At 45.6% G+C, this 17,157-nt stretch overlaps 1 protein-coding gene across 1 annotated transcript in view; it reads left to right on the top strand.

Annotated features, from left to right (window-relative positions):
* LOC142570819 (solute carrier family 28 member 3-like) overlaps positions 1–17,157 on the top strand; it is a 60,082-nt gene that overhangs the window by 14,840 nt on the left and 28,085 nt on the right. Inside the window, exons 2-4 of the mRNA XM_075679135.1 lie at positions 2,024–2,171; positions 4,896–5,057; positions 7,098–7,223. Coding sequence (XP_075535250.1) covers positions 2,024–2,171; positions 4,896–5,057; positions 7,098–7,223 — 436 coding nt within the window. The remainder of the gene's footprint in view (positions 1–2,023; positions 2,172–4,895; positions 5,058–7,097; positions 7,224–17,157) is intronic.

Raw genomic sequence — 17,157 nt, forward strand, 5'->3', positions numbered from 1 at the left:
GGGCTCCTGTGACGTCTTCGGCGATGACCCGTGCCCGTCGGATCAGTGCCCGGCGAACCTCGGAAGTGCCGTCGCGAAGGACGCCCTCCCACGCTAGTGTGACTTGCAAGAAGGATACGGGGAAGGGATGGGAAGCAAGGAGCGGTGCATTGTATCGTAACGTGCAAGGTGGTGGGTGAGAGGCCACATCCTGGACAAGCGTCGGGGTAGCGCGAGGGGTATAGGATGCGCAGGAAGTGGAGATCGGAAAATGTGTGGGTGTGCAGTTGGGCGAAGTGCGACCGCCTCCTCCCGAGTGAAAGACGACGGTGGAGGTTGGTCTCCCGATTAGCGAGGCAGCTGGAGGTTGGTCTCGCGATCTCCCGATTAGCGAGGCAGTCGCGCCACACTTCGCATCTCATGCAACGGGCCATAAGAGACACATTGTCCGCGCCAGCCGATAGATTGCGAAGTGAAAACATTTGTGCAGCTGCGCTCAAATTTCGCATTAGGGAGTATCGTAATCGTCGGTGAATATTTTTCTCGCCACAGGGCTCACAATGAACAGGGTCTCATACAAATTAGGCTCGGCAATGATTTGCATAACTGCTCATTTGTCAGAGAGCGGTCTCTTTGAGGTAATCTTAAGAGAAGCCTATTCTCAATGCGCCGAAGTTTCTTTATGATTGCGCCAGCCATTGCACAATTTCCACGGCCACTTAGCAATCACTTTGTAAGATTGTTCCCGTTCCACGCGTGCACATTATGCTTGCTGCCCTAATTAAAGCGATGGAATAATAAGTTTCTCTAAATGTGAAGCAATGAAGGCGACGGTCAGAGAGATTTCTGGGAATCTGTACAGGAACAGGGACGCCCGCAAGTCACGATATGATAATCCTTGGAGCAGTCACATAGCTTGTGCCGTCATTTCGACTTGCCCTCGACTTTGCGTCAGCTAAGATTGGCCTGGATGTAACGTCCTCGCTATACGGTACCACATTAATAAATAAATAAATAAATAAATAAATAAATAAATAAATAAATAAATAAATAAATAAATAAATAAATATTGTGTTTGCGATCACTATTCCTATGATTCCTTCACCGTTTCAAAATTGATTCAAACTCATGGCCAAACGTATACAAACAATTTTATTCAGGAAATGATGCTCCCTCTCTCTGACCTTAGTATCAGCTGCGTAGCTTTATCCCAATCACATTTTCCCGCAAGGGTTAGTCTACTCTCTCAGTCTCGGTAGGCGTGGCAGCCGTGGTAGCTCCGGGCGCTACCAACGTTGCTTGAAAAAGTAAGAGTGGTTCTTCCTTCCCTAGCATTAATCGGGGTGCCGATAGCCGACTGTTCCAAAGAGACTGCTTCCTTCCTTCCTTCCTTCCTTCCTTCCTTCCTTCCTTCCTTCCTTCCTTCCTTCCTTCCTTCCTTCCTTCCTTCCTTCCTTCCTTCCTTCCTTCCTTCCTTTGCCTGAATGAAGGACTGGTTCACATTACGGGGCATTCTATAAAAGAAAACCATAGACGTCCGAGTGACCCCACACTGCAAGTCACGGCTATTGCTTGAGCTTATGAAAACACTTAATAAATGGAGCACGGGCCTAATTAAAAGTAAACTTCCTTGCGTTTCCAGAAGAATGAGCGCATTAGGATATTCTTCAAAAACAAAAGACGTATCAACTTCGATCAAATTATATACAGACAGAGTTTCTGGACGAACGAGTGCATGGAAAAAGCCTCGGTGACGAAAACATAACGAGCAAATTACCACGCTGTGCCCCAAATGTCATAAGCGAAGCAAATGTCACTAGCAAGCAAACTAGCAAGCCAAAGTGCGGCTGCCTATGTAGCTTCAAATTTCCAAACTCAATAAATGGCTACATAAACTTTTTGTTTTTAGCGCTGGGCAGATATGAAAGCAGAAGAACAATTCTGCTCGGGTTTCTTTGGGCTGTAATTTGCTCGCTCCGATCCCATCACGAAAATGATTCCGCTTAGTCTATTTCTCGTTTGCTGTGATTCATCTTGACTGCAGGAGGAACAGAATATGGGGCACGTGTCTGGCGGTTCTGTTCGGGGCAATGCTGTGGGACATGAACGGTGAATTGAAGCGAATGTCTTCGCTGGCCGGAATCGTGCTCTTGCTGCTGCTGGGCTACGTGTTCTCCAAGAATCGCAATCGGGTAATGTAGCGCCTCTTATTTACTCACTGTCAGCTCGCATGCGCGTATACGAGAACTGTACATACGTATATACAGGGTGCTTTACGTAACTTGAGCCAAGTATTAAAAAAAAAACGTGCTTAGCCACAGCTGAATAAAACCAACGGCATATTATTTGCCTTCATGTGGGGCTCCTTAAGATATTTCTATATAGCGCTTAATTGACTAATTAACTAAACTAAATTATGCAAGAAATTTAATATTCCCTTTAGGGCCAAGTGCGTTTCTTTACGTTGTAGAGGGCATTTCAAAACGACCGATCCAATTTTTTTGTGGCAACGTACATGCTGCGTGGTGTTTTTTTCCGGCGTTTAAAGAAAGCCCGAGAAATATGAAATAAAACCACGCTCGCGCGCTCGCGCGCTATCGTATTGCAGCTCTCTCAACCGTGCTTCGAGCCTATCCCCTATCAGAGACGGCGGTGCTTCCTTTCCGTGTGCCATCGCCAAAAATAGTGACGCACTGTGAAGCCGACGCCTCGGGCCGCGACCGCCCACTTCGCCACGCTCCGCGCGACCTATTCTTTCGCTCGAAGCGCGGTGGAGAGCCCTGCAATGCGACAGCGCACGAGCGCAGTCACGTGGTTTTATTTTATATTTCGGAGGCTTTCTTTAAACGCCGAAAAACATTAGCACGCAGCGTGCAGTACGTTGCCACAAGAAATTGGATCGGTCGTGTTTCTAATCCCCTCTCTACAACGCAACGAAACGCACTTGGCCCTAATGTGAACAATAAGCATATTGCACAATTAATTCGTAGTTAATTAACTAATTAAGCGGAATATAAAAAATGCTCTAAGGAGCGCCACATGACGGCGAACCATATGCCGTTGGTTTCATTCAGCTGTGGCTAAGCGCGCTTTTTCTTTTAATACTTGGCTCAAGTTACGTGAAGCAACCTGTACAGTACTGTACTACACGAGCGCTGTCTCCTCGGTTGACGCTGGAAAAGTTATTTTCGCCTTAACCAATACCCTGTTGTCTTGTAATTATGTGCTCTCTAGTGAACGTTCTGCAGAACTTTTCCTGCGTGAGACAATATCTGCACCCGCCGCGGTGGCTCGCCGCTATGGTGTTGCACTGTTAAGCCCGAGGTCGCGAGGCCGAACCCCGGCCCGCGTTGGCCGAATTTTGATGAAAATCTGTTACAAAGGTAGACTTACTGGCATTAACCAAGCAATGCAAATGCTCTAAGTTAATGGCTAATCGCATTGTGGAGACACTAATGAAGCAATTAAACTGAGCAAGGTAGAGAGACAGCTCAAAGAAAACCAAGCCTGATTAGAAAGGTATGACAATTTCTAATACACAGAAATAAAGGCACTCTGCAGGTATAATGATATGATTATGGTTAACGGAGATGTAAAAGGTAACTTCGATAACTTCGCGGTGAACTAACTTGTGTGTACTAAATAAATATATATAGAGTCTTGGAGCTCGAAGAAGTCGTGGTTGCACGCCAAGCAGACTGTTGGGCTAAACAACCTGAATATTTGTACTCGGCGCGAAAGCTTATCGCCATGGTACAGAGAGGGAATCTTGAGGTCAAGCCCTTACCTGGTCTTATTGAGAATCCGTCAGCATGCGAGAGAATATTTTCTTGTAAGATGGGACCCGGAACAACGTTCAAACGCAGCATTAGGTTCAAAAGGAAAAGAAATATTACTATGACGATAAATGCGTCGTTTGGTACATGTCAGCATTACGCTGCAACCACGCAAAGAAAATGAAACAACGGACGACACTGCAGCGCTTGTCGTGCACTTTGCCTGGTTATCGCGCAGCATCAAAGACGCGCAAAATTACTTGATGAACGAGTCGAGATGTCCATTCCAGTTGGTAATACCTTGACACCGAGAGCAATCATCTGAACGGCGCAGATCTCGTGGGGTCCGGTGGTGGGCTGCCTCGCAGCCACTTTTTTAGCCGGCCTGGTTCTTCTTCGGTTCGACCTAGGAGTGCCGCTGGCGAACTGCGCCGTGAGCAAGCTGCGTAGCTACGTCTCCTGGCTTACGGCTGGCGGGCGTTTCGCTTTCGGATACCTGGCGCAGGGGGCGAACATGAGCCGACACCTGGCGAATGTCACGCCCGTCGTACGGGACGGCATCGTCGTCGACACACCGCCTGTGTTCGCGTTCAGCGTGAGACGGCTCGCTCATTCACTCACACTTTCAATCAATCAATCAATCAATCAATCAATCAATCAATCAATCAATCAATCAATCAATCAATCAATCAATCAATCAATCAATCAATCAATCAATCAATCAATCAATCAATCAATCAATGAAATAACGCAATGACTTAACACAGTTGTACCGCCCCCCTCAAGAAAAAGAAACAAAAACGGCAACACTGTCCCTAAATGTGTGGTAGAAGCTGGCCTGCCGACAAGTGCACAGTTTAATATAATTTAACTATATCAGCTCTTGCTACATCTAGAATACCAGGAACAGGCACAGTGTTAAAATTTCTTCGCTGATATTCCTCTTCTCCCAACCTCACAGATACGTCATCATAAGTTCGACCACCCTAACAATAATTACAAATAATAAGACATGTTGCCTTTGGCGGTCCCATTTCCTGTCGATCGCTGTTTGTCATCGTACTGCTGCCAGTGCTAAGAAAAACGTTAATGTGAGGCTTACGTACAAAGTTAAAATACACTCCAATGACGTATACACAGGTCCTGCCCTCGCTCTGCTACATGGCTGCGCTCTTGCGGATACTGTACTACGTGGGCTTCATGCAGGCCTTTCTAGGCAACATCCACCACTACGTCAACGCTGGCCCAAGCTTCAACTCCTACGAGGTCTTGATCGCACTTGTCAGCGCTGTGAACGGCCCTGTAAGTATATATATATATATATATATATATACTTAACCTTCTGCGGTTTACTTGGCATGGCCATTAGCAACTGCAGAACATAAATATCGCTTAGGGTGCAGAGATAGTGAAACACGTTTCATTGGTTCCGAAATTATTTTGTGCACTGTGAAAAAAAATGGGCACTCGTTCGTCGAGTGGCGGCATTGATATTTTTCTATTTGTTTATTTACGATATCCAAGCATAAAAATAGATATAAAAATATAAAATTTAAGGAACTCAGGTACTACGCTGTGACAATGCAACTATAACAAAAATGCAAGAAATAAAAGCACATTGTTGCTGTTGAGCGCGTCTGCGTTAGACTAGTTGTGCGATTGAGCAGCCTTGAGGGATGCCATGTAGCGTTCATTCGGTTACCATAAATTGTGCTATTGCTTTGGCATTGTACGCAATCCTGTAGTTAGAGAAATCTGACCAAAATGGGCAGTTGTGTTGACTGCATTGTTACAAGTCTACGAGCCTACTAGTGGAGCAGCTGGTGTTAGCGTCCGCAGCCACCCTCTGTAATATGGATCATAAACGCGGCTTTATTGCAAAAGCAGTGCCTATCGCCTCTCGCGTTCTTCTGTTTCTTGTCATCTGGGCCTGTAGCACTTGGAAAAAAAAGGGGGGGGGGGAGGGGAGGAGGGCGCTCGTAGGCTCGAGCTAGACATCCAGTTTAAATCATCTGATCGCAATAACTTGCATATGAGTAATCTTAATATAAAACTGTACGATAGGAGTGAATGACCCTACCAGACATTCGGTTTAGCTCGCCTTATCAACATAACTTGCAAATAAATCTTTATGATAGGAGTTAACGACCTTGAATAAATTATTCCTAAGCAGCTTCACTTGGGATGCGTTTGTAAAGGTGTTGGTGAGCTTGACTTAATGGCGAAAGTTAACGTTGGGTTCGCGTTGTGAATAAAAAGAATAATACTATGTGTGCCTTGGGAATAAACGGCAGTTTTCTCACTAAGAGGTTCATGTTGTCACAAGGCGGGGCGTGGCATTTACAGAAACCATATTGTGGACGATGCTAAACGGCCTGTTTTGCGATCCGTTAACGGCGTTATGCGACGGCCGATAAGCGCATACTCTTCCATAGTAGCGTCATTGAGTAACGTCTTCTCTAGCAGGAGGCGTTTTCATGAAAATAAACACTTTATGGCCGCAGTTTCAAGCGACCTAAACAGGTTTATTCACCTAACTGGCGAACGAAACGACTGGTCTGCGCTGTTTTCTTGCTCGTGATATTGTTGACGGAAAAGACTAGGTTACTGCAGCTAGCAGCTAATTGTGTAGCGAAGCTGACCCAACGCTTAGCGCAAGGTCTGTGAACCAGACGAAACACCGGCTGTTTAGCTTTAGTCTCTCATAGCAAGGCGGTGTGTGCACTCCGTGATAATAAAGTACAAATCGTTTTGCAGGTTGGAGGCGATAAACAAACGCTGTCAGACTCAATTTCATATAATACAAATGAAGTATACGGGGTGCAGCGTCTGCTGTTTACAAACTTATTGCATTTGCTTATAAGCAATATTATAAGCAATATCAATAAGCCCTGTGCCGTGTGCCGTGGAGGTTACCGCCAGTTTTTGGTTTTGTGACATTGGAGTCCCTCCCTTCACGACAAGTACTACACTCGCATCACAATTTGTAGTTTTCTTCAGTAAAGTAGAATCTGGTTATATATATATATATATATATATATATATATATATATATATATATACGTATGGGTAGTGATTAATTAGGAAAGAAGACACATAAAGTGTGCATAGCCACACTAACGTCCTTGAGGATATTATTATGAGCAATAAGAAGTGCTGGATTGTTACCGGCGCGGCGAAAAGCCCCGCTTAATAGTCCGATCCATTCACCTCCGGGTCACTTTCGGAAAATCGTGGAAACTGCGAACCAGACAGCAATATGACGACTGGCGCGGTACTTAAATACGAGGTGCACATTTGCAACGACCGCATGTGCATTGATGGTGAGTGTTCTACACCCAGGTGGAGTCGATGCTGCTCGTACACCCGTACCTGCTGACTATGTCGAGATCCAGCCTGCACTGCATCCTCACTCTCGATTGCGGCACCGCCTCGGGACGGCTTATGCCAATCTACGTGGACCTTGGGGTAAGGCGTCGCGCGTGACTATTTTTCCTGGAGGGTTTGATATAACAAAGACATAAATTGAAGGTTAAAATATTGGTTTTAAAGAGTAGGGCCATGCGTAAGTTAGGGTCACATTGGTTGTATCTTATCATTTTCTAGCCTTAGAGAGCACAATTCTAACCTTTGATCTAAATTATTCGATGAGGTGGCGATTACTTCTACAGGAAATCAAAATGTTCAATCGTATAATCAATGTAATTACGCTAATTAACTTTTTAATTATTACTTGATGACACATCTTTCAATCTGCGCATTAAAGCCGCTGAGTTCGCGCGGCGAATCACCTTAGAAGGAATTCGCTGGACAGTACCGGTCCCGAGATATTAAATTTCGAAGTGTCCGTCGAATTATATTGGTGTTCCAGTTACTTTTCTGCTTCGATGCATGAAAGAGCGGTTTCTTAACAATTTAAGATAATAATTGAGGTCGTATAAAAGGCGTAGACTAGATCCCGCTCCTTTTTCTAGCGTTCGTTCCGATGGCACGGTGTACGGGTTTGTCTTGGAGCTGAAGTTTTGATCAGCCTCAAATTTAGATAATTTTAACAGTAGAAGCTTCGGAGAGGCAGCATAAGATCTTTTGTCTTATATACACAGGTTGCATTACTTATGTGTTGCCGGATGCTCGCGAAGAGGTCGCCGGCACCTCGTAGGCATGGTGCATATTGCTTCTTTCTTGGCTCCCTGTCTTCAGACAGTAAACATGTACCTCGCCATAGCGTACCTGCCTGAAAGTGAGGCTCCCTAGGTGGCATTCGGTGTATTACCTGGAATTCGCTTCGTGAGTGAGCAATGCGCTGGACTCTCTGCCAACATTTCGAGCTGTTCGTGGTCTATGGCTGCCTCCGCATTCCTAGTGACAGAGTGTTCCACACATGCGGTGAATACCCGACCCATATACAGGTAACCTGACAGGAGAATCCTAATCACTGGGTCTTTGTTCACGGAATGTGGGACGTATATTGGTCTTTTTTGCGTAATGCTATTCCGGTGGTGACTTAAGTTTTATTATTGGACGAGATCAACTTTCGACGTACTAGGGGCAATAACACTGACGAGCATTAATTGCGAAAACAGCTGTAGTGCAGCAAGTCTGCGATCGTTATCTGTTTTGTGTTCGATATAGTGAGCCTTTCTGAGGGATTAAAGCTAAGAGGTAGTTCCGCGTTCCTTTTTGTTTCAATCTTATCCTCATCGCAGGCACTGGAGCGCTAGTATGCCTACTAAAAGAACCGGATCAGGTTGCGTTATACCGGCGTCACACAAACTAGCTTCTCCGGTCGTTGGAGAGCGTCACTATAAAAATTTCGTCACATGTTCAGGTGCACCAAGACGTAGGTTAATTGGAGAGTTGCCATGGCAAATAAATTGCTGCGCGCAGCTAAGCGTGCGCTTTAGTAGCCCGAATGGCCTGTCACCATTGGAAAAAAATGCTAGGCCAGAACTTACCACCGCTAATTTCCTAATTATGCGCTAACGCTCTTAGATTTCCAAGACTGTGACGTCTCGACAGGTTCGCGCGTTCTTGAACATTCTCATTTATCAAGTGACGTTTCTATACCTCGTGTCTGTTACAAACTTGCGATTTCGTGCCCATTGTGACGTGCTTCCATAGAATCAACACAACTCGAGTTTTATTGCTCGAAAGTGAATCAAGTCCGCCTATGATGCTATAAAGAAATGCGTGACCGATGGTGGAATAAAACCTCTGTCTTCCAGGACAGCAACCAAATGCCCTAACCATTGAAGACACGAGCATACGCCTGCTTCTCTCGTGTCAAATTCACTCTTTGAGAAGTCTGGCGCTTACGTCACGCTCCAGTTCCTCACATTCTTTCCTCGTGACAGCTATAGCTTTGAGACGTTGCGTCACATTGCACTGCCTTCTGGATCGGCACATATTTACCGTTAGATGCCTTCAAAGTTGGTGACGCTTGCCTATAATGTTGTCACATTAAAACTACGTAAGCCCCATATGCCCGGCGTTCATAATCCCATATCCTGTAATGCGCTCCTTACAACTTTTGACCCCGAAATTAAGGACACGCCAGACAAGGACGACGGAATGCGAACTGCGCTTCCTCGAGTTCCCGTTTTTTTGTGTCATTTCGTGGTTGTAAGCTGCAGTCTGCACGTTACAAGATGAGCCAACACAAACTAGCCCTGTTTCTCGCTGTTATTGTCATGTGGGATTCTGTATAAAGACCAGTATGTTTCCATATAAGTTCATACAATTGTAGGGTATTATGGTGCGGGGAATGTCGGTATGTTCAACGACCACTAAAGGCTGAACATGCGGGACGCGTCTAACTTTTGATGGATAGAACTGAAATGTCGCGCTTAAGGACGTGTTTTCAGATCAGGTTAAGTGCGCGTTGTAGACGACTTCAAGTAGGAGTTTACGCTAGCGACCTGAACACATCTCGCAATGCAACAGAGACGATATGATTGACATGCTTCCAGCGATAGTGTTTGGCTGCTGATGTGAAAGCACTGAGGCGCAAGAACTTATGTTTGTCTATAAATGAATTTCTTGTGCTCTTTCTTTCATGCTTAATGAAACTGTGTTTGTTAGAAACCAAGTCGCTAAGGTGTGAACTCTCAAATTTCTCTTCATCGAGTTTATTCTCATAGGCATTCGTAAACAGAAATGCATTTTCCAACCCGATACGATACTAATCAAAGTGAGTGGAAAGCGTAAAGGCCTCCTAATTGTCGGGACTGCTTGTATAGTCTGTAAATTGATTTTTGTTAACGAATCCAAGGACTTTTCGCTCCTTATGTTGTGGTCTGATGTCGTAGCCCAAAACTCTGCTCCCTTCCCATTCTTGCTATAACCAACTGTAAGGTGTGCCAACACTCATACATTCATGCCTTCGTTAAATTTTTTGACATTATGGGAATAAATTACGAATAAATCCCGGCACCATACAGTTTTCTCTTTTTCAAGTGAAAATGAAAAAATGTTTCCTTCAGTTTTAAATATGAGCATATTATGATAGGCCAACGTTATCTTATATTTGGCACACTTTTCGTAGTGTGCACATAGATGGGACGATTAAACAGAGCACGTCGTTCTTCTTGCTTCAGCTATCATGTGCACGCTTCCTCTAAGACGATTGTTTGTCTTTCCACACGCTCTTTCGCTGTAATGAAAATCCAAAAATCTGTATTTTCCACCCCAGTCAGCAACACGCAGCTCCCACAGGACGCATGTGTGAGTAGTTCGTAGTCTGCGAATATACGACTCAGGGCCTAAGTCGATGGCCTCGAACACGGAGGTTGTCGTGAGATCAGACTGCCTTTTGTCGTTTACTTGCAGCGCGTGTTCATCGAACACTGCTCGAACTTTCAGTCGTCGTTAACAGGTGAACTCGCGCTGCACCCGAGTTCGCGCCTGCTTAGAAGTTCCGATGTCCTGCTCGTTGCTGAGAAAATAAATCGTCATAACACACAAGTTAACAGAGGTTTCCTTTAGATGTGCTTTGTGAAATGTGGCAATGTTTGAGCGTGCCTCAGCCATAATGGTACACGTCCCACACGCCAGGACGCCTGAGCTGCTTGAGTCGCGACGCCATGCAAGAGCGCTGATAGTTCATAGATTAAATTGGGGACAACCTTGAAGTCTAGGACCACCATGTTTTTTTTCCAAGGCATGGCTTGAAAAGGTCTCTCGGCCTTGCATACTGACGTTGTGGGTCAAAGCGCGCAAGGCTTATGTTGGTTTGAAGACACCTTACTGTTGTAGCAATCGCACAACAAGAACGCGAAGTTGTGAAAAGGGAACATGAAACTGCATGAAATATGATTTTTTCCGAAGTTAATTCTTCCGTGCCATTCGGTAATTGAATATTTAGATTGCATCACATGCGCCAGTTTTTTCATTGTACTAATATTGGTGTCTAAGTCGCCTAATGTGTGCTCCTGTCACAAGGGCAAGCATAGTGATCGCACACGGAGGAAACACTGCGCGTGTAGCATAACACGCACAGTGAAAAGCAAAATTGTCATCCACCTGACTATAGCACGAAGTTTAAGAAAAATTTGTCTTGGTTCAGAGGATCGAACCCAGCACCATTCCGGGGCGGTCGATCCACCACCTGCGCTATCCAGGAGGCATGCCAGTCGCAGAGCGAGGGCGACTTAGTCGGCAACTCGAAGCACAGGGACACTGGATATCGCAAATCAGTTTTGCGTAGTCCCACAAAATGGAGGCATATTCATTAAAGGCAAAATCGGTATCCACGCTACACTAGCCCGAAGCATTTCTCCTTTTCATGAGCCTTCCTGCACCTTGCGAACTTCCAAAGAACTAATTTGCCATACCCAGTGTCCCTGTGCTTCGAGTTGTCGCTTAAGACACCCTTGATCTGCGATCGGCATACCTCCGGAATCGCGCAGATGGTAGATTGACCACCCCGGAATGGTGCCGGGTTCGATCCTCTGAATCAGGATGAATTTTTCTTAAACTGCGAAGCTTTCTTTCTGAGAAATCCGTATGGCTTTGCTTCGTAGCTTCTTGCTAGTCAGGTGGACGACACATTTATCTTTCGTGAACCGTCCCCCACCTTACGGGCTTCCACAGAACTGATTTTCCAACAAGCGCAGTGCTTCGCAATTATACGTAGCATCCCAGGCTGCGTTTAAAAAAGTCATGTTGCTGCCCGATGACGCTATTGTTTCAGGTAAATTCGACGTACCTCGTGAGTGCCACCATCTTGAGCGTCCCGGCAGCTCTTGCATACTCAAAATTGGTGTACCCCGAGACAGATGAGAATAGCCAGTTGATATTGGAATACCACAGGTACGTCACCGTTTCGGGCGATTTCGTTCATACGAATGCCTCCACGTACTTTATGAAAACAAAAGGTTCGAATATTTTGAGTGTTGAATGCTACATACTCTCAGCCATCTTCAAATCTAAAAGCAACGTCTGAGCATCGCTCAGGGATGAAAAGCCAGATTAGTGAGTTTTGGTCTGCGAAGTGTGGTAAGCGAGCTCTGTGGGACTAGTCTGCGCTCTTTACATGATATCGAGGTTCTCTTGGCCATAGAGAGCGTTATACTTCCAGGATGTGTAGTTATTGCTATGCTTTAATGTAGTTGAATGACTGAAAGGTACCATTTAGAGTAAATTGATCATAGCTGGAATAATAACTCTGGAAGGCTGGGATAGAAAGTAATACGGGCACTACCACTGGGCTAACAAATGAAGGGTCATTTCATGTAGGCCTTTAAAGTCGTACAAAATTGTGCGATAATGATATCTTTAACTGTATGCACGTAATTATTTGCTTCAAAGAAGTCAGTTATTACGGTCGTACGCATATATGCTTTCTTTTAAATGCGTTATAATTGGGTAGTGGAACTCGCGTGGACCGTTTCCTTACTTATGTCCACCTCTTTTCACGTTATTATTTAAGATATGAAGGCCATAGTGACCAGCACTGCTGGCCCTGCCTTACTTTTCCAAACACATTGTAAAAAATAAAGCTCTAACTTAGTCAGCGTCGATAAAGCAGACCAGCATCAAGTTCTTATGGGAGTTCGAAGGTTAGAACAAAGATCGTCGGGTTAGGGATGATCGCGGGACCAGTTGGACAGAATACATGGGCACTGGCCACGCAGAAGTTCGAAAAGGCTGAAAGACTTGAAAGAAGTATTATTGTACAAAAGGCGCTTGGGAACAAGGCGTTCCATCTGGGAGCGGGTGCGCCTTTTAATTGTTAGATCCTTCGGTCTGATTTTTTTGAAGATTTTGTTATCCTCGCGAGATCAAGTAAAAGTAAAAAAAAATTGTTGGCGCACCCAACAAAAACAGCGACATAGCGACGAACAGAAAAAGCAGAAGCAGTGGGCTGGAATGGCCACATCTAGCCAGATGGAGCTCGGACCCGGGACTGCTCCCCAACCTTTCAGCGCTATTATTGTGATCGGTGTCCTCATTATTTTTTCTACTGAAATATCCCATTCACTGCTATGTTGTCCCGTTCTAGTGACAGTGAAGAATAGAACTGCCAAATGAGCCAGTTAAAGAAATTTAACTATTCATCGGGCGAACTTGTGCCCAGAAAAACAAGTGACATACAAGACACGACGATAACAGTGAGGATAGCACTGACACGCTTAATGGTTTATCTTTTTTTTCGGTAACCGTTATTCACCAGTTAACCACTATTACAAATATTCGTGAGCTAGACTAGTCAGACAGCCTAACTGCGAGGTGAGATGTGCATCATTATTTCTAGTGTCTTGGGTGAGCTTGAATTGCATACTGGTAGGGGTTGCGCTTGCTAATACACGGGCACAGAAAGGCACAGGGATAAACAAGCGCGAGCGCTCTAGCAACTGACATTTATTGAAAATTTCAGTCTTCATGTACGTACACCACCTAACAGCCACGTGACGCTTCCTATCGCACTGTATATTTCAAGAAGAAAATGTATTTATCTGATAGGATAGTCGATGGGGTATACTAACACATTTCACCCCTTACCCGCCCCGTTGGCTTAGCGGCTAGGGTAAACAATTAAGGGGTTTTACGTACCAAAACCACTTTCTGATTATGAGGCACGCCGTAGTGGGAGACTCCGGAAATTTCGACCACCTGGGGTTCTTTAACGCGCATTTAAATCTAAGTACACGGGTGTTTTCGCCCCGGTCGAAATGCGGCCGCCGTGGTCGGGATTCGATCCCGCGACTTCGTGCTCAGCAGCCCAGCACCATAGCCACTAAGGAACCATGGCGTGTCCCGGCTAGGGTGTTGCGTTGCAAAGTACGAAGCCACGGGATCGAATCCCGGCCGTGGCGGCCGCATTTCGATGGGGGTGAAATGCAAAAAAAAAAAAAAAAAAAAAAGCCCGTGTCCCGCGCATTGGGTCACCTTAAAACTCTTCTAGTGGTAAAGTTTAACTGGAGTCTCCCGCAGTCTCCCAGTTGCAAGCAACGTGCTTAAGAAAGTGGGGAAACCATATGGCGTCGCTGCGAACACGTTCAGGGAAAAGCAGAAGCTGGCGGTCATTCCGTATGTACATAATGTCTCGCATGGGCTGAAGAAAGCAGCCTGTCAGGTCGGCGTGAAGCTTTTTTTTTCGGCATGTGAAAAGCTAAGCCGCGTGTGTAAGCTCACTGACTCCGTCAGTGAAAAACCGAGAGGATGCCAGAAAAAGCACCAGAACCCTTTCGTGCACTACGCAGAAGGAGTGGTGTACAGTATACCACTGACACGCGGCGTCAAATGCATCGGCGGGTAAACGATCGCTTAAGAGAGCACAAACAATTCATTGCACGGTAGAGAGATGGGCAGCTGTCCACACATTGCAATGACTGTGGTTGCTCACCGTTATATTAGGACGGCCGCATAATCACCTACCACAAAAATAAATGTACGCGGGAAATTATAGAGGCGAAAGTCATAATCAAGGAAGGGGCAAAATGTCCCGGTACACCGTCCATTGTGCGTGCGCCACGCGGCTGTTAGGTGATGTATATGTATATGAAGATGGACATTTTCAATAAATATCGTTTGCTAGAACTCTTTTGCTTGTTTATCCGTGTGCCTTCCTGTTGTCCGTGTTTATAAAGGGTTCACCAGTTAATTATTTGATCGGATTTTTTCTCTCGGAGCAACACGGCAGCTGCGTAAACGCTGCAGTGGGGCATTCTGGAATCGTTTTGATCACCTTTAGTTCGTTCTTACATTCTGTCTCCATCATAATGTGGCTTCCATGGCTAGAACTTGGAACATACGACCTCGTGCTCGGCAGTGGAACACCATTTAGTCGCTAAGCCACTGCGCAGGTTCGTTTTGAAGGGTCTTTGAGCAAGAAATGGACCACTTGTGTCCATTTGTGTCCACAGTCCCGAGAGGAACCTGATCGAAGCCATCATCACGGGTGCCATGATCGGTGTGTACCTCATGTTGGCGGTGGCCGGAAACATGCTCACCTACGCTTCCGCGGCCCGGTTCTTCGACACCCTAGTAGCCTGGACGGCAAACAATGTAGGCGTGGACGAACTCACTCTGCAGGTGATTAGTGTTAATAGCCTGGAGATTATTTTTTTTATTCGCTTACTTTCCACTAATGTTGTAGTATGCTCGATCGATAAGCTGAATACTCACTTGGTGTTCTGCTGTCTATTTCAGCTGAGGTTCTGTCGCGAAGGCCTCCGAAGGCCTCCGCGAAGGCCTCCGCGTTTTTTTAATGCGTAGATATCGGCCAGACGAGTGCTAATATCTAGTTTTCTTTCGGGAATAAATTGGACAAAATGTTGCGGATCTCTCTCCTCTATTACTACTTTGCAACATATGATTGTACGCATTCCTCACGCAATAACCTCTGGGCCCTTAAAGTGAAATAAATGAATGAAGCAATATGATTTCATCAAGTGTCAACCAATATATACTGCACGTAGAAGTCACAAAATGTGAAATTGTTGAACGTATACAAATTGTTTCTGCCTTACGAAAACATCAGGCACCGATTCAACCCAGTAGGAAAAATGAGTTTTTTTTTTGCGTATGATAGCATAGACGACTAAAACGCTATCGACTAATAGACGTTGCGTGATGAACCTGTAGATTTTGACTACGTGTATGTTACCTTTCTGTTCATATTAAGAACAGAGCGAAAGCGCCGATGATGATTTCTTTATTCGCGTCTTTTTTTTTTCTAACTCGCTGTGCATTTAGTTAATCCTAATTAACTCGGGCAGTGCTTTATATCGTGCTGCAGTTAGGTGTTGTAGACTCTGTTTTTTTTTGTAGCGTGGGCTCTTACTCTTTCCCGTGACTATTCTTTGCCACACCGGGGCCATCTTTTCTAAGGTATTTTTGAAAGGAACAGAAAGCCATCGAAATATAAATTACCAAACAAACTGCAATCAGTTATGTGTTTGAAATCGACCGCTTCGTTTGTTTTAATCAAGCCATCATCATCATCATCATCATCATCATCATCATCATCATCATCATCATCATCATCATCATCTTTGTGTGTCCTCTGCCAGGCCAAACGCAGAGGCCTTTGGCCCAGCGTTCTATTATTACCCCTGTATTGCAATAGCTGATTCCCAACTTCCACCTGCGAATTTCCTAATTTCATCACCCCACCTAATTTCCTCCGTTTCCTTGGTACCAATTCTGTCATTCTGATGGTCCACCGATTCTCTGCCGTACGCACTATATGGCCTGCCCAGCTCCATTTCCCCTCTTAATGTCAACTAAAATATAAGCTATTCTCGTTTGCTCCCTGATCCACAGCGCTCTCGTCCTGTCTTTTAGTTTGACGCCTAACATTTTATTTCGATAGCAATTATATGGACACTCTAGGTGCATTGGTGACGTCGCTGTCACCGTGACCTTCCCTGCAAAGTCCAAGGACGATAACATCGTCGCCGCACACCGTACGCTTTATGTGCGAGTGAAAGCGTGCGAGGGTGAGCCGTCGACGGCGGCTAAATCTCGCGCGCTCAAAGGAGGAAAGCGGGTAGGAAGCGCGCTGTCTTCTGTCGCTAGGAAAGCCCCGGGGGAGGGGAGGGAGGGGGGGGGGGCGTTTTACTCCGGCAGCTGCTTCGTATGCCAAGGTTGAGGACTGGGCGTGTTGGTAGAGCATGTTAGAGGCTCGATTGCGCTACATTTGGACGACACCCACAGAAGAGAAACACACACCACGCTCTGTGGTGTGTGTTTCTCTTCTGTGGCTGTCGTCCAAATGTAGCGCAATCGAGCCTCTAATATGCTGCGTATGGCGCGGCCGTATAGGCCCCATCTTCAAAGCAAACTGCGATGAGTACAGAGTTTAGGTGCGTGGAGGACTCAAAGCTTCGTGTGCACTTTGTTCGCGACGCTTAGCTCGCGTTGAAACGAGAGGCAGCACGAAGGCCAACTAACTTGG

Source organism: Dermacentor variabilis, chromosome 2 (genome assembly GCF_050947875.1).
Source record: "Dermacentor variabilis isolate Ectoservices chromosome 2, ASM5094787v1, whole genome shotgun sequence".
Taxonomy (NCBI): domain Eukaryota; kingdom Metazoa; phylum Arthropoda; class Arachnida; order Ixodida; family Ixodidae; genus Dermacentor; species Dermacentor variabilis.